The 22119-nt window shown below is 37.9% G+C and overlaps 1 protein-coding gene and 1 long non-coding RNA gene across 5 annotated transcripts in view; one reads left to right on the top strand and one right to left on the bottom strand.

Moving 5' to 3' along the window:
• LOC114152879 (vacuole membrane protein 1) overlaps positions 1 to 22119 on the top strand; it is a 77009-nt gene that overhangs the window by 51528 nt on the left and 3362 nt on the right. For 3 of the 4 annotated variants that reach the window (XM_028031003.1, XM_028031002.1, XM_028031005.1), the window contains one exon: positions 21683 to 21785. In XM_028031003.1, coding sequence (XP_027886804.1) covers positions 21683 to 21785 — 103 coding nt within the window. Of the gene's footprint in view, positions 1 to 5479; positions 6003 to 21682; positions 21786 to 22119 lie in introns of those variants that run through there. The other variant, XM_028031004.1, reaches the window with a different exon arrangement.
• On the bottom strand, positions 11675 to 21687 carry LOC114152882 (uncharacterized). The gene is made up of 2 exons (XR_003597236.1): positions 16823 to 21687; positions 11675 to 16756 (listed from the first exon to the last, which is right to left on the bottom strand). It is a non-coding gene; the product is annotated as an uncharacterized LOC114152882 (long non-coding RNA).

The raw sequence follows: 22119 nt of genomic DNA on the forward strand, positions 1-22119 counted from the left end.
GTTCTTTAGTTCAAGTCTATTTTCTGCTATTTCTGATTACTTTTAATTTTGCCAATAGTTATTGTTAACATCATTTCATCTTAATGACCTGATAGTTAATCTTTCACTTTCATCTACTTTCTCAGCATATTATTCCCAAAACCATATATATATATATATATATATATATATATATATATATATATATATATATATATATTGCACTTTATTAAAACTTGAAAGTGAACATAGGAAGAAATGTAAACATTTAAAACATAAAATGTCACAAAAAACGTCTGCCGGGAAATTCAGTCTGCCTATCTCTGTGAAATAAGTCTCACTGTTACTTATTTATGGTTGAAAAAATGGGGAAAAGAATAAATATTGATCCGTCTCTGTATTTTTGTTAATTATGGCCTTGTGAGAACTCATAACCCCAGAGGGTTTTGTTTGTCACTGTTTCCTCAGCTGAACAATGTCTGTTTTCAGGAAAGTGGGCTGTTTAAATTAATTTGACCAGTTGGTCCTATTGGATCTTTTCCAAACTATTCTGAGACGTGGAAAAGCACATGAAGATACCCTCTTTGATAACTAACAACAAACAGACAAGTCATAGATGATTTGGCAGGATGATACAGCTGGAAACAGAATCCACGGCACCACTTCTCAAAAGAGTTGGTGTGTAAAAGAAACTGAAGTGGATTTGTTGCTGGGTGTGCTGGGAGATGGACACCATTTTTGTCCATGTAGAGATGTCAGGGGAAACTACCCTGGACACACCTGCTGCTGGTGGGAGTGCTGCTTATTATACACAGATAATCATAGAAATTCACATACTTTTACACTCTTAAAATCTCTCTGTCTTACACATACTTAGTCCTATTCACAACTCTGCAGTTTTGAAATCGGAGGAGAAGATTGCATCAGTTTTTTTTTGTTTTTTGCCTCGTTGGTGTTTCTTTTTCACATTTGAAGACAGTAAAATTAAATATTTTGAAAAGAATATATATGGCTATATATAGCCCTATTAAATAATGTCTAATTTTATTTAAGCATATTATTTAATCTCAATTTACTAAGTGAATATTAATTTCTCACAGAATTCAATCTTCATTTCTTGTTTCTGTTAATTCTGATGATGTTTTTCCTCCCTACAATTAATAAAGTCATAACTTTTAAGGTTACATTAGATAAATAAAATGAACTGGATACATCAAATGCTAATAAGAAAAATTCAGAAGTATGGACTCAGTGAAAAGTATGTCTACTTTAAAAAGTAAAGCTACATTCAATCAGGCAAATGAGCCACATAGAAATACGTGTTCTGCTTTACTGAATATGTTTGCAGGGATTTAAGTACATCTATTTTTTTATTTTTATGTTGAAAGAAATTGTGCGTCTGACAACTTCTACTTTTTCCTATTGATCGCTGAAGATCGGTTCACCCAAGCTTAAAGAGGAAAAGCGATTGGATGGATAGAGTATTTCTGTGCTGTGCTCTCTGGCTGTCACTGTTCAGTGAGCTGCAGAGTGTGTGCAGCAGATGATTGGTTATTGACAGGTTTCAGTCTTACTCACTCTGCTGGAAGTTTCCCCTTTTTTACAACTTGTCAACCGTCGCCTTCCTTCCCCGAGAACTTCTTTCCGCCTTCACCCCTGCTTCTCTATGCGACACTCTCGCTTTCAGTCATATTTCGCCTTATGAATGAGTGACAGCCACACCGCTTGATACCTTTTTTTGTTTTTTTTGAGCTGGCATACCACAGTCATAACCGTAAAGATGCTTGAAGTCACCTTGATGGTCACAGAAAGCACCTGCTCTTGTCCTCCCCCCCTCTCTGCTCTTTGCGCACACGCAGGATGGCGTGTAGGGGTGTGTGTGCAGACACACACCGGGCACCCGGTGTGTGGATGTTTCGCCTCTCCATTGTTGATAAAAGTGCAAATTCTTGTATCCTCTTTCCTTCTCACCTCAGCCACAAATGGGTTTTACCCTTCATTGTTTCAGGTTGTAAGTAAATGTGGGGACACAGCAAAGACCGAGATAGAATAACACACTGTGAAACTCAAGCTAAAATTGTGCAAAAAAAAATTCATAGCTGTGAAAACATTTTTTTTAATTTTCTTTGAAAGGAAATTTTATATTAATATTTTTATTTATTTATTGTTTTTGATGGCTTTGGATTGAGTCTCCTCAGCAGCTGAGGACGGTGTTTGTCAGTTCCTGAAGTCGCTTTGCTTGGACTTTAGTTCTGGTGATCTCATTCTCACATGACATGGAGCAATACACACTTTATAAATAAAAGTCCTCCTTTTCTCTTTGCCTCTTAGGTGAACTCCCTGGCACACCCACCCACACACACACACCCTTCAGAGAACACGGTTCAGAGCTGTAAATTCTGACGGTGTTACACAAGATTGGACTGAAAAATGATTTAAAACGTTTTTAGCACAAACTGAAAACCTTCTCAACACAGCAAAATTATTTTCTGCACACATTATTTTTTTTTTTTAATTCTCATTTTGTGTGTGTGTCCTTGAATAATTTATTGTACTCAGTGACTTTTCCAGGCTCCAGTGAGTTTCGGTCTAAATGAGAATTTTGTTGAATTAAACCTTTTAGGTGATTCCCCTCGAACTGAGCGATTTCATTAATTCTAATCCGGTTTCTCACAGTTTGTTTTCTCTTTTTCCTAGACTTATGAGTGTTTGGAATTGCTTTGTTCGATTAGTCTTATATTTCTTTGTGTAAATGTGAATGTGAAAGTTGTGATCAAATCGGACTAAAAATGTGATTCTTCAAAAGTAAAGGTAGATTAAGTGCCCAGAAATTTCAGCGTAGTTTTCTTCCCTTTTTCGCTTGACTGTTGTTGAATGTTTGCAAAGCATTATTCCGTTTTTTTTTCACTTTGATTTGTTTTGGCAACACACAATATTTCTAAACAGTTCCTCATGTCGGTAATGTCCGCTGACTTATATTCACAGCCTCATTTTCATCTGTGAAAGTTTTCTGTCATTCGTAAATACGTTTAAATAGAAGATAACATTTTTATTGTTTTAAATGATGCCACTAAATTTCAGCTTCATTAAAAATGTCCTAAATAGCCTCAAAAACAACAATAAATATATTTATTTTATTCATTGCTTCTTGAGGCATACTTGATTTAAAAAAGAAAAATTTAGATATGAAGCTTAGCTATATGCTCTCCACTTTTATTGTTCATCTAAAATGTAATGACTCACATTTTCCGCTATGAAACTCTGATTGTTTTGATGTTCAGTCAGAAGGAGATAACACCAAAAAATAAGTCACATACCTTGACAATTACTCAATTAAATAAACTGCTGTGCTTGTTCTTGGGAACTGCTAGTTCTTAGTTCTTCGTAAATACTTTTGAGAAATTTGTGCCTCTCAGGCAGACAGCTCACCGTCCCCTTCGACAGGCAAAGCATTTAAAGCTAAATATGTTAGTGTTTAAGCAGCAGCAGGATGATGATAACGCAAGGACGACTTTGAACTCTTACAGAGACACAATGACTTCCCCCCGCACCCTCCATTTGCCTTTTGGGCTGATTACTAAAGCTGATATTGAGGTCGGGATGCGGCGTGGTGTCTGATCAGACTTGCTAACATCCTGGGACTAATGTGCAGACGTCTCCTCTTCGAGCGTGTCCAGTCGATGTTTAATTCAGGACGAGATTCTGCAAGCTATGACTGACCAAAGCTTGTGAAAATGCAAAGAGGCTGAAGCAATGCGTACACTTCTTGCTTTTGTGATCAAATAATAAAACAATTTCATTGCTTTTTTTGGTCCACAATGTGGATTATTTTTCTTAAAAACAAATCAATTTGCGTGGAAAAATAGAAAGCGGTAATAGCCATGTTGCATGATTGTGCACACCCTCAAAGTATTACTTTGCTAAAATCATCTTTTGGTTTAATTACAGCAATCAGTCTGCTTTCACATGGGTTTTCGACATGTTGCATCTTGACTGGGCAATATTTGCTCACACTACCTTACAAACGTTTTGCAAAGCTATTAGTTTGTGAGGACATCTCTTGTCCACAGCTCTCTCATAACTCTACCAAGTTTGATTAGGTAGGTAAAAATCTTGACTTGAACAACAAAAGTTGTAAAGGATAAATTTATGCACCTAACAAATATTGCTTACAATGTTTAAAGAACATTCTGAAAATCATAAAACTATGTGATCCCCCCCACCCAAAAAAAATAGTTGAACTAAAGTCCTCTCAAGCGGAAGAGTGTAAGCCGTGGGCCTGGTAGTTCCTCCTGCACCCTGCTCACTGTTTGAAACTGCAACTCAAAAGTTTAACTTTATTCAAATAAGTTTGTTTTAAGTTTTACATTTAAATATTTGTGAAGAGGATTATGAAACTGATCAATTCAGAAATGGTTCGAAAGGCTTTGTGTGCTTTGCTTCAAATGAAATCTCTTTTTATGTTCAGCTTTCTAATTAAATTTTTTATGTTTTGGTTTAAAAATGATATCAAAGCTGTTTATAATTACAACCACCTTGGTGCAAAAAAACAAACAAAAAAAACCCCACTTCCATCTCAAGAACTAACTTTTGACATCATTGTTATAAAACAAGACGTATATTAGGAGTTGTCTGTCATTCAGGTGCCAATAACATTTCATAATTTAATAATAAAAAGTATTCAACAAACAGATTAAGTAAATATTGAATGGCAAAATAGATATGAAACAAAAGAAATAGGATAAAATTAGGCAATAAAACTTATATTATTTATAATTTTTAAATAATACCTGATGAAAGATAAAACAGTGTGGGTCAAAAATGTTTAGCTTAAAATGAGGCATCTTGTGCAGGGGGTTGTGACCCCACAGCATAATGCTGCCATCCCCAATGTTTCAACATGTGGATGGTATTCTTTTGTTGATGTTGTTTTGGAACCAAGCTTACTTTTTGGAAACTATTCAGCAGAATAATTTTTATTTTTTTTTTTACATGCATTTCATGAAATAGTGAGAACATTTTAGAAGATGCTTCACGATGACGCCAGAAGTCCTTTATGACGACCTCATGTTCAGTTTAGTTCCCTTTTGGCTAAGCTTTTTTGTTTTTACTGACAAATAAAATCCATTTTCGTCTTCAGCTTTTTTTTTACCAGACTCTGTATTTTAACCACACACAAAAACAACATGCTTTAGCCAAAGAAAACTAACCACATAGCATGATGCTGCCACTGCAACAATTACGGTTGAGTATGGTACTCCTTTGGGGATGAAGCGTTTTGCTCCTAAATCATCACTGCGAAAGTTCAACTTCAGACTTTTTTGGATTTTCTAATTAAATAACTGAGGACAACCTGAAGGTCTTGTGAAGCTGACCACTCCGAATGCACTTCAGAGAGTTGGCAGTGGCTCACTGCTATGCTTCACGCAGCACAAGAGCAACAGATTTATCTTTTTCTCTCCGTGCCTACTCCTCCCTGCCCTCCTTTCTCTTCTTTCAGCTCAGACTTTGTCAGCCTGAAGTTGATGACAGAAAGCAGGAAAGACTCAAAATCATCCAGCGCGTGCAGGACTGGATCAGGGAGCTTTCCGGTGTTTGGCATGCCGTCTCAGTCCTCTCGTTTGATCTGGAGCGAGACGCTGCGTTGAGGCTGAGCTACTCGCTCGTATTTGTGCCAGTTTTTCCAGCCTTCACTTTGAGAAAAGCTGCAGTCATGGGGGGCCGTCGGATGGAAGTGTTTGGGATTCAGACTTGTTTACATCAACTCACCAACTGTTGGGGGAGAGCTGGAGGCTATGGCTTAAAAATGAAATTAAGTTTTTTGGGTATTTCTTTTTCATAACATAGCCGATTTCCAATTTAAATCGACGTTTTTCTTGCTTTCTTCACTAAAATAGAAATTACAAATGACAGAAAATATTTTCAATAAGTGGCTCTTATTGCCATCACCTTTCTTTGAGTTGTACGGAGACGTATTACGGCCTGGTTATGAGAATGTTTATTTCATTCTGAGGATACAGTTGAATCTTAGCAGAATAAAGATGCAATTTTACCAGAAAAAACATCTTAGAATTACAAGAAAACTGTTGTTTTAATGAAAAAAAGCTTTGATGGTTATCTGATGTGACCAGCTCAGTTAGTGTGTTTAATCTTTATAGATTCAGTTCTTTGCACAATCATTTCTGAGTCCTTTCACTGATAATTTGATGCTGATGTGTTAAAAAGTGAAATATTTCTATAGCGGTAAGTATTATCTATAAAACGTATATCAAACTTCATGAGATTCTCAGCATTCCACATTTTTAATTAAAAAATAGGACTTTATTCACTTAGTGAGAAAACACTAACAAACAATCTTAGCCTGTCCCTACTTGGTTGCACAGTTGACCGTAACCCTTTCATGCATGAATTATGATCCTTTGTGTCAGAATTTTTTTTCCATTTAAAAAAAAAAAATTCTTAAGGCATAAAAATGGTCGGAAAAGTTTTTTGTAAAAATAATTTTTATTTTATTTTTTATTTTTATGTGATCAATTGTAATTTTGTCCAAATACAAAGTTGTTATTTGAAAAATACATCAGTAGTATTGTTCCTTAGGGGTTATCTGATGTCACAATATCTTTTTTACTTGCAAGAGTCGTCTACAGTAGAAGGAGGGACCAGGTCGGTTCTCATGCTTTTTTGTCTGTCGGCCATATTGTATTTAACAAAAATAATTTCTTGCATTTGCAGCTGATGGCCAGTAGTTGATGGTATATTTTATGATGCATTAGTGTCCACTTCAGTGGTCTGTGTGCATTTATAACATATAAATCCACAGGAAGCACAAGAAAATGGCTTTTAGATAGCTGTCCACTGTAGTGACCACTATGCATGAAAGGGTTAATTCAAAGTCCAAATAAACAGACGCTGAAAAGCACAGTTGTCAAACAAGATGGCCGCCTTGGGTGTTCTGACATCATGCGGAACTATGAAAACCCAAAGAGTGCAAAAATCAGGATTTGTTTTGGAGAATCCTGACTTTCCAAAAAATAAATTTTCAAAAACCAAAAATTTGATTCATTGATCAAATCAATTTGATCACCCAGTCCTTGAAGGGACTGACTTGAGTTCCTACAAATGTTGCAGAGAGAAGAGAAAAAAATCTAACTGAAATAATATAACTAATCACAATAGTTTCATTTTCTGGCTCATCTTCTCAGTGATCCTCACTTAAATCCATCATATTGATTGAGTCAGCCCATCTCTACATCTTGCATAAAACTTGATAAATCAACTAGGCATGTGTCATGGGAGGGCGTCTCTCTGTCATATTCTGGTGGCGAATGCAGAAAGAGAGAATCCAAACCTCAAAAGCATAACCAGCATGGACTGATGTGCTGAGCCAGGATGGACCTGTTGCCATGTGAGTGTGTCTCCAAGGCAGGAGGAGTCCGTTACCGGCACACTGGTAAGGGACTCAGGTTGCTGCTCCTGCAGCACGAGGCTGTCCGCTTTAGGAGGTCCCAGCAGGCCGCTCTTGTTACTGGGGCGTGAGGAGGTTCGCTAGTGTGAACTATCAAAGCAGAGGTGGGTACCAGTGATGAGCTGCGAATCTTTGCACGGCAGTTCCAAGTCAAGGCCAAATCCACGTCTTTAATTATAAGTTTAAACAAGTTAAAACAAGTTGTCTTTTCAGCCTTTTGGATCCCAAAAGAGCTGCTGTGAGTTTCCATCGTCTTTCATTCAGCACCAAAAAAAAACTTTACCTGGAACATTGTTTTGTTTTATTAAAACAATCTATAACAAAATGGTAAGACTTTTATTCCCAAGAAGTAACAGCTCAATGCTTTACTGACGTGGTAGTTTTTAATGCAAATGTTGCTTTTCTGTTACTTCTTTAGTTTCTTTGTTAGAAATCTGTCAGAATTAGAAAATAAATCAATGAAATCTGTCCGTACAACATGTTTCATACGCTGTCACACCTGTGCAAAATTAAAATATCTATAAAAATGCAAAGTTAAAACATCTATGCATTGACAAAAACATCCACACAAAGACTTTAATCTTTAGGAGACATTTAGTTTAGTTCCTAACATCTTAACTGTAACAAGAGCTTTAAAAGTGAGTAATTCTACAACCTGAGGCCTAAACACATAGAAGCTACTTTTTAAAATGGGTCTATTTAGTATCTTTCTATTACTTAATTAATCTAAAAGTCTGATTTTCCTACATTTACAATTAAATACAATTGATATGCATGTCACACTAATAATAAAAAACACTTTCAAGCAATTTTACCAACAGAAACGGATTATTTTCCTTCTGGGGTTATTCTCATTACTGACATCACAAGCATTCTGAATATTTGATTTCTAAATGCGTACAAATAAAAGGACTTTATTTTTTTGTTTCTTACTATTTTTTGCTCCAATTTTCCAACTATATACTGATAACCCCAACAGATTTAGGTCCAGCGTAACCCTTTAATTTTGTTTCTTCCGATTGGAAGGAATAGTAACTATTTGGAGTGACCCAAACAGATTTCTGACTTGAATCTGATGGAGATCCGGTGGAGGGATCTGAAGATTAGGGTGATCCCCTACGAGGCCTTCCGACCTCAAAACGTTACGACATAAATTTGGAGGATTTAGATTTCAAATTATCAACCTAATGATGGGGAAAAAAGGACACATCTCTTTACATTTAAAAAGAACTGAGTATAAATAGTTTTGAAAAAAAAAAGAGATTTATCCATGTGAATTTATACATTATCTTTAAACACCATGGGGAAAAATATTTATACACTTTAAGCAAGGTTACATGGTGTTACAACAATCAAACCTTCAGCTTTTTTCTTCCACTTGTATTTTGAGGTTGTGAAGCCTCCGTTCCATCACCCTAATCTCAGTGTAAATATCAAAATAAACTTATATAAATAATTTAAATAGCCATACCAAAGCTGAAATCCTGGTCAAAATTTTAAAAAATAGCAATGTGCTTCTCCATTAGTTTCAACAGAGTCACTCCACAATGTTTCTTCCAATTTGAAGAAACATTTTGGTAGTTCAATGATTTCTTTCAACCTAAATCTGAGGGAGATATCTGTTTATAAAATGCTAAAATTTAAGCAGGTGGAAATTAACGTGCAACAAAAATAAGTCAAATGAAGCTCTTTTATTTGTATGCATTTAGAAATAGAATATTCAGTGTTTCTGATGTCAATAATGAGCTGTAAAGGAATAAAAACAGATCTCATTTTAATCATGAGTGCAACTTCAGAAGGAACGAGGTCTGCTTCAAGTTTGCACTATTTATTCAGAATGTTTTAAATAGAGTTTCCATGTAACATGCGTAAAAATTTGATTTAACACCAGTACATATTATTTCAGAGTTTTTCTTGTTTAAAATGTTTAGATTCTAAAACAGGCTGGACAGCAAAAGGTTTTGCTGCATGAAGCCTTTAACTCACACAGACATGGCGTTATTCAATCAGGCGGCCCAAATGCTGATTTAAAAGTTTTATCTGTTCATTCAGAGGAAAATGTAGCAGACAGACAATCTGTCTAACTTTATAGAGTGAATTCAGGGAATACTTCACCGAGCTTGAAGTAATCCCGTACTTTAAACCACTTCAGCTTTTGAAATCATTGAAAAACTTTTAGAACCTGCCTAATTTGTTACTGAAGCCAATGTTTATGCGCTATGGTTCATCTTAGATGAAGCTAACCAAAGCATGACACCAAACCCGATGACATATGTAGCACGCACATTTACGACTGTAGACAGAACTGAACAATTTAGCTGAAACGCTTCATCGGATTAAAGGATTATTGAAATAATCAGCAACTAATTTAGTAATCAGTTAATTGTTAACTGGGTTATACAGACTCTAAAGAAGGCCATTTGCTGAAGGAATAATACACTCAAAGCAGAAAACAAGCCAAAACTCTACAAAATATATACTTTGCATTTAAGATAAAAAAAAATTAAAAAACTGTTTTGTCTGTGAATATGTTCTACCCAGAACTCCTCAAGTGGCAGTTTTAGCTAAATCTGATTCAATTTCTGTTAAGGAAATTCTCCTATTATTATTCTCCAGTTGTTATTAATACAAAAATGAATCAACAGATTCGTCCTACACTGTTGATGTTAAGTCAAACAGAAAGGCTGCGCTTTCCACAGATGCATCTTTTGCTACAAATTGATCAAGCACACACTAAAGAAATGCGATGTTGTGGCATGTTAGACAATGAAATGCGCATTTTATTATCTATAAGAGGAATTAAATTATTTGTCTATGTATTTCTAGTATTGTATGAAAAGGTTTAAATTAAAAATCTGCAAGGTGTGCCATTTTTTTTATCCTATTAATTGATTAATCAATAGAATAATAACTAAAATAATTAGTTGGTGCAGCCCTTCTGAATACATTGCGGTCCGGGGGGATTTTTGAACAGTAAGTTCAAGAATCTTACTGTGTCTAATTTTTTTTAACTGTGCTGAAAAGAAAACGTTGATCGATTATTTGAACCGCCGTCATCCAGTCAGACGATTATCCCCAACAGCACAAGTATTTTTCTGTGCCTGATGCAGATTGACGCAGGAGAAGAAAACCCTTTCTCTCTCTTTTTTTTTTTTGTTGTCTTTTTTTTATGGTGACTATGATTCATTTTGAACGGATAATAAAAACTGAAGACTCAAATCGTCATGCAGCTGCTTCATCTGATCCTGAGGAGCTAAACTAATGTGACATGCGAAGATAGTGAGGTACAATTGCAGAAAGTGTTTGATGAAAAACATTCTTGTAGGTGATTTCAGTTATTTTTCTTATCTTTAGTGCGCCTTTTGATCAGCAATGGGACATGACCTCATTCTGGTCTTCTCTTGTTTTTAGAAGGGACCCTGCAGACTGTTGGGAGTAGGTGTAGACTCTTTGATTTAGCACCTGAACTGAATCATTGCACAGTTTTTATATTGTGTACAATTTAAATGTTGAGGTCAGAGACCAAAGCTCAAGGAAAGTAATGAGTGGCTCATTCAACTTACGTTGCATGTTGCTTTTTTAATGCCTTCAAATACAAAATGATCTGTGCTTCTTAAACCAAGAACTCCTGAAATCTAAATGAAAAGATCCATTAAGATTTGATAAACATTGTAAGCTCTTGCACATACTTTAAGGCTCACTCATTCGCCTTATCTTTTTGTTCTTCTGCAAATAGATAAGAAAAATGATTTTTGTAACAGAAATTGGTATGCTTAGAGGTTAAACCAGTAGAAAGTGACGTGAATCTAAAGAAGAGAATATATTTTGAATCATACAAGCTGCAGAAGAAGTTTGTGGATAATTTTATCTTCTTTTATCTTGCCTCTCATTTCCTGTTTCCTATTATGCTCATGTATAAATGTATAAGTAGAGAACTGAAATTACAGAGGGTTCATGCAAATCACACTGTTCTGGGTATTCACACTCGTTCTATTATTTGTGTACTGAACTGGTGGTGTGTGAGGGGAGAAAGAAAACGTCTGTTACAGTTTGTTTCCACTGACATATTCACTCATCTTAAACACACACGCGCACACACACACACATACACACACTCCTAGCTCATATAGAAACAAGGTTTGTATAGTTTCAAAGTGAATGTATGGCTGTCTTCACTAGAAGCAACTGGGAGATCTAAAAATCACCTATCATGAAGGGATTTTTTTTTTGTGGCTTTCTCTCCTTCCCCCCATTTACCTGGGGCAATTAGTTGTCTTAATCAGCCAAAAACATATAACTGAAAAATGTGTATATTCATTTACGCTCCTGTTTTCATGAGTAAAGTCTTCCTGCTCGTTAAGTCTGCAGAAATGGAGAAATTTTGTCACTGAAAAGCGCTCTGACAACGATGGCATTGATCAGTCCTTCCACTGCTAACCAAAACACCTCCAATAAGGTGATGAACATGACAGCCGCAGCGTTAGGAAGCCTCGGCGGCCTGCAACACACTCCGTTATGTCGTCATTATGTTTAATGCAGGGATCAGCAGGGGTGTCCGTTTTCCCGTCATATCCACTTCAGCTTCTGATTAGACGACGTCTGTCCTGCTAAATGAAATTCGCTCAGATCCACAAATGTTACATGACATTTTCAACAACAAAAACAAAAAAACAAAAAAAACTTACAATTACTTATAAATATCTTCTGTTGGAAATTTGTCATTTTTAAAGAGCCACCACTTTCCTTCTTTCAGGTTTTAAAATAATACTTTATTTTGGTGGAAGCTTTGGCAAAAAGAAAGAATGTTTCTTCTGTGGATTATTGATGTTTATCAAAAAATTCTGTGACAAAATACTAAAAGAAGGACATGGTTTCTAATCTAATCACTGATAAAAAGAAGACCAGAACATTTCAAAGTTAGTAAGAGCCATAGTGGAAAGTTCAAAGAATCACTGGCGACTCTGGAACCACAGGCTGCAGACCCCAGCCTCAGATCTTTGAGTCTCTGACACAGAGGAGCAGTGGGAGGTTTACCTGCGGGCCGAAAGGTCGAACGGAAGCCATTAAAGACGATATTGCATGGGATATATTTCCCGTAATAAAAACTCGACTGAGTGACAAACTGTTTATATCTGCTGCGAGGTACCGCAATATTTTTTGTAAGTGTGCTGAAAAAATAAAACGGTAGTTGTGCTTTGTGTGCATTTGGAGTGTTGGAATCACAGGAAGCACAAGAATCACGAAGGGCAGCTGGAATTAGTGAACAACATCAGGGACGAGACATGTTTGGTTGTTCTGGTTCTGATCTGATATTTTTATGAAGCTGTACAAAGTGCAGGCAAACATCTTTGAAGAGAACATTTTATTCAAAACATAAAAGAGGAAAAAAATACAATTAACAGATATAAGTCTGATTGGGCCTAATGTAATGTCACTAGTGGAACTTGTGCAGAGAGTTTTGTTTTTCGGGAAGTACATTTTATCTTTATCAAAAACTTGTTATAGCAAAAAAAAAACAAAAAAAACATGACAAATAATTCAAAAATCTTGGTTCCTAGATGGCTAACATTTTATGATGAGGGTCACTTTTATATAGTTAATTGTTCAAGCATTCAGATGTTATTCTGTGATCCGGAGGGGTCAGACACTCTTAGGGATTTTTAAGTGAGAACAACTAGAAGGAGTTTTCCATTTTGACAAATGGGTCAAACTGATGTCCAAGCATGCCTGGAGTACAATTAAATTAAAGCTTAGAATTTGGTGTGATTTTCATTTTTACGGTCAGTTGTAGCAAACAGTAAGTAAGAAAGAATCAAATGCTCTGAGGGGGTTGGTTGTCCCGGTTATCAATATGATTTAATTCAAGAACATTTTAAAATATATTTTTCAATCGGATACAAGCCTTATAAAGTGCACTTCATATTTAAATTATGCAATACATTATGCAAGCAGCAATAATTTGTGCAAAAAAATGTGAATTATTGTGTTTGAACATTTGTGACCAGTAGCTAGAGTCAGTGACACAAAAAATGAGTTAAGAAATCTGCCACATAGCTTTAGCCGCTAGCTGAAAAGCAAGTTTATGTCAAAGCTATTTGGCTTTTTAGTTTTAACAGTTTGTGATCTTTTAATAAAAAAATCAGCCTGAAAATGATGCACTATAATCTCAGAATTGCACTGCAATATGTGGTGTGTCAGTAAAAACCTGATGGACGTTAGATTGGAGGAATTGTAATGGTAGTTCATGGAGTTTTTGCAGAAAAATTCTGTATTTAATTTATGTGTTTATTTTTGTAACATGGCTTCATTTTCATTTCCTCAGTTAGAACTAAAATTGTTACATTATATTATATATTTTACAGATATAAGTAACTTGAAGGAGTGAAATTGAATTAGTGGCCACTTCACTGCACGCCTTTTTGAACATATTAAAGGAATTAAATATATAAGTCTGTCGTCCCTGAATTAGGTTGTGCTACTTAATGAAACATATAAATTTTGCTATTATGTGACCAGACACATTTTAAATAAACGTAAATGTACAATTATTATGGGTGTAATAATTAATATGTTGTTTCAGCAGGAATAAGAGGAATCCGTATACATTATAAATGAAAGCATCTGGCTCTTGTTAAACATTCATGTTATTTTTCTGAGTAATTGCAATATTTTGAATTTGCAGTATTTTGACTCAATATTATTCTACGCTGAGAATCTCATAATGATCCATACCTACCCTTGTATCTCTCTTTTTTGGACACACAAGCTGCTCCCTCAACAGGTTATTCCTGCGAACGTTCAGGCCAAGTTTCCAGCAAATGATGAGCGGATGACAAATGACCTACATGTCGTTTTTAGATAACAGTGTGACACTGATTCCTTTTTAGAACGGCTAATTTGTCAGGGGGAACACAACGTGACCTCAGACTCTTAATCAGCAGAGTCCAACAGAAAGACCCAAGATCCTCCGTAACGTCTCACCAGTCGCCATGATGTTGTGTGTGGGTGTGTGTGTTTGTGTGTGTTTTGGAGGCGAGTCACCCCAGACACGACCTGACTCAGAAGGCAGCTGGGCAGACATCCGGGCCCCGCTCGCTCCCAGCTTTGTATCAGTCACACCTCGGTGAAAACAGGCATATTGTTCCCCATCAGCATCTTTTCCTCGGAAGGAGCAAGTCACTCAGAGGGAGCAGTGTTAAGCGCATGAGCTGCATTGTTAAGACGTAGGGAGGGAAGGACTCGGCTCCAGTCTGAAAGCTGAGACATCTTCCTCTCACAGTAATGTTATGGTCCAGATACAGTAAGAGGAGGCGTGGTCCTGTTTCTGAATATTTAACCGTATTTTTCAGATACAATCTTGTTTAAATCTTGCTGCCGTTTTCATCTAGTTCATCTCAATGCACACCAACATGCAGACACCAAGTACTTTCACTTTGCTTTTCCTTGCTGACTTTCTAACCACAACGTCTGCGGCACGTAAACTCAGACTGCAGCTTCACTGTACGTTGAGCAGATGCGAAAGGAAATCAGCAGATGCTTGTGTTCCCATATTTCAACTGGGTTTTGGTTGTGTCTCGCTCCAACCGTCTTTACAAAATAATGGGTGCCTGATCTTGTTACCCATCTGTTGGCTCTGTTGTCGTCTGCTGAAGCTCTGACGTATGAAGCAGCAGGAGCAGTGGTGACAGTAGAAGATATGGAGCATGTTGTGGCTGTTGCCAGGTACATTGTACTGTAACCCATGTGGTTATGTGAGCAGCATACAACAGTGTATGTGACATGCCTCATAGGCACAATACAGAGCCGCAGCGTACTGTATACCGAAGCAGCTCCACAGTTTCACGTTTGTGCTCATTGCAACAAAATATTCACACCTTCTACACAAAATCTGTAACAAGACTTGAAAAATCCTGTTCACAGATGCTCTCCAGCCAATCTGACTTGTGTTTGAGCTATTTTGCAAAGAGGAGTTTTTAGCTTTAGCTGACACAAAGGCAAGCCACACTTTTGAGATTTTAATTTGCAACAAAAAAGACAGAACACCATCTTTTCTGTTCTACTTCATATCAGGGCTGTGCAACCTTTGTAATCTAAAGAGCCATTTTGCCTTCAGTCCAGCGAAAGAAAACTGGTTACATGATCTTTTGAAAAAAATACTTTTTTGGATAAATTTCTACTATAGAAAGTGTCTTTTTGTGTTTAAATAACCATCATTTTATTTCTATTTTTAGGTTTTAAATCAAAGAAAGATGCCAAATTTTTTGAAGTAAAGTGGGTGGAAACACTTTCTTTCTTTGGGATTTGGAGAAATTATTTATGTACTAATACTAAGTCTCTGTGTATTTCTGTGCGCTGTGAGCGCTTGCCCTATAAAGCTGATTGTGAAAAAGCAGCTTCCAACCTAATGACAAAAAAAAAGACCTGAAAAATATTACTGATTTGTTGGAGTCCTTTCTTTGTGTATATTTAATCCAATTATTCCATCAAAAAATGTGAAAAGCAACTAAAACCGGAATTTTTATTATATATATATATAAAATACATTAGTTGGTTCTTTATTACTTTTGCCAAAGTTATTAGGAGCCATCGTGGAAAGTCCAAAGAGCCTCTTCCGAGCCTGGAGCCACAAGTAAGACCCCTGGTCTATATAAAAAAGATCCCAAATAAATTTCACTGACGTTTCTGGTTATAACATGAGAAAAGGTAAACGATTTAAGCATTTTAAATTGTTTTCCAAGGTGTTATACTTTAGAATAGTTTTTGATTTATTCCTCAACCCACACTGTGACCTTGTGGCTTAGTTACGTAGGACTAATAATGTGTAAATACAACCTAAAATACAGTAAATGTCACACATAGGTAATAACACAACCTCCATACAGCAAGCGTCCCTTCTAATATAACTTTAGGAAAATCAGATGTGCCTTATATGTCATCATCTGCCCTCTCTTCTATTTCTGACCTGCCTGTTACTGCCGTTCTCTTGTCTGGATTTGTCTCTAGTCACCTCTGAGTCACTGAAGAAACACTTTTCCACCAGCTGAAGGGTCCAGGTGTGGTCGCCCTGTGACCCACCTCCACGCCCCGGTCAGCAGGCTCTGTGTGGGCATGCTGGGGCAGGAAGATGGGGTTAAAGGTGATTTTAGTGTGGCTGTGTTTCTGGGTACCCCAAGAGGATGTGTCCATATGTGTGTGTGTGTGTGTGTGTGAGTGTTGGCTGACACAGATGGCTCTGAAGCGAGGATGTGATAAACACCCTGGGCAGGGGGATCTCCGTCCAGGAGTGGGCTCCATGTTTTAGCGGTGAAGTCACTGGGAAAAAAGCCTGGTCAGACTGGAGGAGGAACAAACACACACAAACACGCAGACAGATATTACCTGCAAACATTTGTCACGCGAGTCACAATTTTCCTCCCTCGTTTGCCGAATGACCCGCTCCTCAGTTTTCCATCTTCTGATCAGATTTGCAGGTTTACTCCCCACAACCGGCTCGTAAAGAGACGCTCGGAGCGTTTTGTTTTGTGCACAGAGACGGTGAGGAGGTCAGAGTTTCTGTACCACCGCCTCACCACCCTGTGTGTGTGTTCTTCTTGCAGCGCTGCTGCTGTTATGTTAGGTGTGAACTATGGCCCTGTGGAGCATTGGGTAACAGTAGTGATTGCCTAACCTTGTTGTTGTGACGATGTCGTAACCCGTTGGACCTGGCCAGCGTTTGGCTGTCATGGGAGCCGTTGTTCTCCATCTTCCTCTGCCTGGGACGTCAGGGCATGCATGACTGTGTGTGTGGGGGTGCACGCGTGCGTGTGCGTGCGTAAGCCCGCGTGTGTCGTCCTGTGACTGTGCCTGTGTGTGTGTGTGTCGGGATTTCATGAACATGAGGAACAAGAAACCGGGAATCCTAAAGGTGGCACACAGACATGTCAAAGGTCACGTCTGACTCGAAGCCTTTGGAATTTAGCGTTCACAGGACGAACATAGGACATCCAGACATGCTCCATTCTCCATGAACAGAAGCAGGAAATGATAGTTCATTAAAAAAAAAAGTAGAAAAAAAAAGAAACGAGATGGCTGAAATGCTGCTCACAAATTAACCCTTCAGAACAATAATCAGGAAGCAGACAGCTGGGGGATTTTCCCTCCTTTCTTTACTTACTTAACGTGAGTTTTTTTCCCACCACATCCTTCCAGATTATTGAACACATATTTCAGAAAATGTCAACAGAGATTTAATTTTATAATTTATAAGTGTGCTCCACAGAACTCAATCTACCACATGTTTTTATCAGAAACCTGAAGAAATGCATGTGATTGGGTTTGTTGCTTGATTTCCTCCATGTGCTTCATAATTTGATCCAGTTGATTACTTCTTTTCCTTTTTATTTTTAAAACTTTTTTTTTTTTTTTTTGCTGGCGTTTTTACGCTTTAACAGCTATGCAAATCATGTGTGTGGGTGTATGTGCACAAGGATTTAAACGTGGTGCAGTATTTTTACTTCTGTGACAGAACTGTCACATTTCACAGAATACACTGATTCCATCTGACAAACAATTTAATAATTGTCGCTTTGGGATGTGCTGCAGAGATGTACTGTGTGAGCACACAGACAGGTTGGGAGGGAAAGCAGGAAAAGGGATTGTGTTGGTGGTACTATAGGAAGATGGCAGGGCTTTGGTTTCTCCTGGATCTCAGGATGAGATCAGTTCATGTTCAAAAAGTGTTGATCAAATAGAGCAGGGTTCTTCTGACTGCACTCTCAAATGAGGCGGTATTACCTTGTTTAGAGGAAAGCAAAGAAAGAAAATAGGGTGTGAATGGACCGTAAGTGACGCACGTTCTGGTTCCCTTTAAATTTCTGTGGTTAAATACATTAAAATCTAATCCTACACTTAAAAAAAAAATCTATGTTTGCATCTACGTATGAAAAGAAACGACAACAAAGGCATTAAGTTTGAGTATCTGATTTATTTCATTATGTCACCTTTCAGTTTGCAAAGAAATGTATTCAAATCCCTCTGATGAAAGAATTTTATGTACAAAATCAGCTTCAGGCAGAAAAAAACATAAATTACTTTTTACAATAAATGCTATTTTTTTTTATTTTTAGCAGTAACTCTTCAAACAACTTTTGGCTTTTTGCAAAAATTAATTGTAAAAAAAAATACAATGTGATTTTGTGACATGAATGAAAAATGTAAAATTTAAAATAGACTTTACACACACACACACACACACACACCCACACAAATATATATATATTTTTCTGGGTAGTTAAAATAATTTAACTTGTTAAATATTTCAGAGGATCTAAATGTGGGAAGTGTTGCAGTTTTTCAATAAAACATTTACAGCCTCTTTAAATTTTCCTTGCTTTTATTATTTCTGCTTTTCTTCATTCCTTATCTGCAGCATTCTGAAGCGAGTAACAAACACACACCCACACACACTCCAAATTATTTTAGTTTATTATTCTTTTGTTGTTTGTGATTGATAAAAAAATGTCAATAATTTTTATATTGTCGCAAGCACTCAAAGGATTATCATGTGCACCAAACACCAACATGCATCATTTATTTGTGTTGTTATTAATATATTTCACAAAATCACAAAATAGTCAACTTAGTTTGTCGGTGACGGACCCAAAAGTGGGGCACAACTTTATGGCACATGCTGAACAATTTTGTCCCACCTTATTAAATACACTTGTTATGGGTGTGATCTTTACTTTCAGTCGGAAAACTTTGAATTTCATAGCATTTACAGCAAGTATGAAATTAAAAGAATACTAAAAGCATCACATTTTACTCAACACAGAATTGAAACACAGTTTCAGTTCTAAAGGAGGATTTATAGTTTTTCAGAAATTTTCACCATGATTTTCCTTATTCCTCTTTTTACCTATGCAGAGTTTCCTCTACTCAAATCAGTTGATAAGTTGTACTGATTTGGTTTCTGCTTGACACATAAGACATTTTGTTGCTGTTTTACATTTTTAAATAAACATGGCTCTACTCTTCCTCGTCCCAAAAAATCTCCTGGAAATAATTATTGTTACATTTTCCAACAGTTTACTGAACAAGAAAAAAAAAAAAACAAAACTGTGTTTACAGTTTTTGCTCTGTACTTAAAAAGAAACAGTGTTTTAATCCCATCTAACAGAAGAATAACTTCGTCTTGGACCATTAAGATCTCCTTCGCCACAGAAAGATGTTCGGCACATGTACTCACAGATAAATTCTCAACACACCTACAAGAGGAATTCCTGAATCCAGCAATATCCACGAACCCTGTTAGGAGAAAAATAAATGTATATTCCCAAAAATAGAAAAATGACCAGACATAGAAAGCAGAGAGCCGTGGACTGTGTGGTTGTGTTTTCTGCAGCAGACTGTAAGCTTTGAGCTTCTTTGTTGGTGGATTTGCTCTGTTCGTGACTCAGTGTTGCTCATCGTGTAGGAGATGATTCGCCCGCCATTTCTGAAAACTCTTCTTCTCTCTTTGTTCTTACCTCTGTACTTTTACACGCCGAATGAATGTATATCTTCAGAAACTTTCCATCTAGTCACACTGATATTAGGGTTTTCTTCAGATCCAAATTCTTTATTTTAAGTTATGTGTGTACGTGTTGGGAATTTGCTCAAATTGGGGGGGATGGGAATTTGAAGGCTAGTTTTTCCCTCCAAAAAAAACAAACTTTCTTTTTTTTTTTTTTTGCCATGAGGTTCTTAACATAAAATACACCAGAGTCCAATCCAATGAGTTCTGTTTCATGTTCCTCTACAAGTCGGATGTGAACTACCTGTAATAAAGTTAATCATTAAGGGAACTCCTCGTCGTAAACACATTCATTTAACACAAAGTGTTTCTTTTCTCACCGTAAGATAGGTGTGTGTACACGTGCGTGTGTGTGTGTGTGTGTGTGTGTGGGATGGGGAGGAACGGAAATGACTTGCCTCCTTGAGAGAAAGTTATCAGCTATAAACCCAACCGTATGTGACACGGCTGCCCACGCAAAGCGCTGCCCTAAAATCTTTGATGTGCCTCGGAGCTTTGATGGTGGCTGCCCCATGCGAACAGAACAAAAAAAAAAAAAAAAAAAGATGCATACGTGGAAAAGGAGGAATGCATTGGTCTGAAACCTCAGGGCTGGGGGGGGGGAGTGTTGCATCCATAAAAGAAAATTAGTGGAGGTCTTTAGTGTGTATTTGTTTAGAGATTAATCACTAACTCCAACTCAGGGATGGGCCACTGATTCGCTATTCTAGGCCATTCTCTGCAGTCTCACTTTTTTTTTTTTTTTTTTTTTTTTTTTCTTAAGCGTGTGTAAGAGGGCAAGGAAAGGGATGGTGGGGTAGAGGGAGGGGGGCGAAGCAGAATGCTTGTAGTCGATGACTACATTTTGTAAAGGGTTTCCTAATATGGGCTGTCTTACAGCAGCGGCCCTCCCCCAGTGGGCCGGCCCCCCCGGGTCTCAGCCAGTGGCGGCGCGGCTCGGGTACGACTCACTTCCTCATTAATTGGCTGAAACCAGTTCTTACAGGAACCGCCTATGATAAATGGGAGAGTTCTGAGAAGTCATTCATTTCTCCTCGCTGCAGCGGCAGAGGAGGCACTGCAGGGGAGGTGAACGAGTTCACCGATGTGAGCGAGTGAGAGAGAGCGTAGAGCGGGAGAGTAAGCCGAGTGTGTGTGTGTGTGTGTGTAGAGGCGAGCTGAGCAGGAAAATGTGACTGACTACTGGTGCCGCAGCTGCCGCATGAGGCCAACTTTTATTTTTACCCGCTTTTTTTGTCAGGTTTCTGGTTTGTTTTTGAGTGTTATTGCTGTCTGAAGTTTTGTTCTTTTTTTTTTTTTTGTAAGTCTGTGAGTGAGTGTTTTATGGTGTGTGTGTGTGTGTGTGTGTGTGTGTGGGGAGGATGAGCGGTGACGGGGGTTGCACTCGTTGCTCTCTCCCCCGTCTTTCTCTCTCCTCGGAGAGAGGAAGCGGGGCCGGCTCTGTACAGTACCGGAGACAGGACGGCATGCCTCCCTTTGTTGCTGCCCTTGGGCTGGTGAGTAACAATGATGTGACGTGATTTGTGCTCCCCCTCCCACCCACCGCCTCTCCTCCATCACCCCACCGCCACCATCCTCCCCTTCTCTGTCTCTTTGCCCACCCACCCCTCTACCTCTTCCCTCTCTTTCTGTTTCTCCTCTACCTCCACCCAACCCTCTCATCCTCCTCTTGTCGGTGGAAACAGCGCTGTTCCTCTGCTGGGTGCGGCACTGCAGAAGCCCTTCAGGGAGTACTTGGAGGCCCAGAAGGCCAAGCTGCACCATGTCACCGGAGAGGGGACCCCAGCTGTAAGTATTGGGGCCTCGGGCCCCACGCTAATCTCACTTTCTACTCATCCACAAGTGCGTTCGGAGAGAAAAGAAAGCTCAACCCCATTATTTACATAACTGCCCTATTTTCAGCCTTGAACACACTTTGTTTAATTTTGTTAGTTACTAGATGTATCGTAATTAAAAAATAATAAATAGAAAACACACCCAGGGACGGAACTTTTTTAGATTTTGTTGCTTTCCGTTGAACCTGTTAGTGATCCAGTAAATTACAGAGGCGTGTTCGGTCCCAGAATGACAGAGTGGGTATCGCGCTGCCTCGGGCGGGCGGGTGGGGGGGGGAGACGGAAGG

This window comes from Xiphophorus couchianus, chromosome 11 (genome assembly GCF_001444195.1).
Source record: "Xiphophorus couchianus chromosome 11, X_couchianus-1.0, whole genome shotgun sequence".
Classification (NCBI taxonomy): domain Eukaryota; kingdom Metazoa; phylum Chordata; class Actinopteri; order Cyprinodontiformes; family Poeciliidae; genus Xiphophorus; species Xiphophorus couchianus.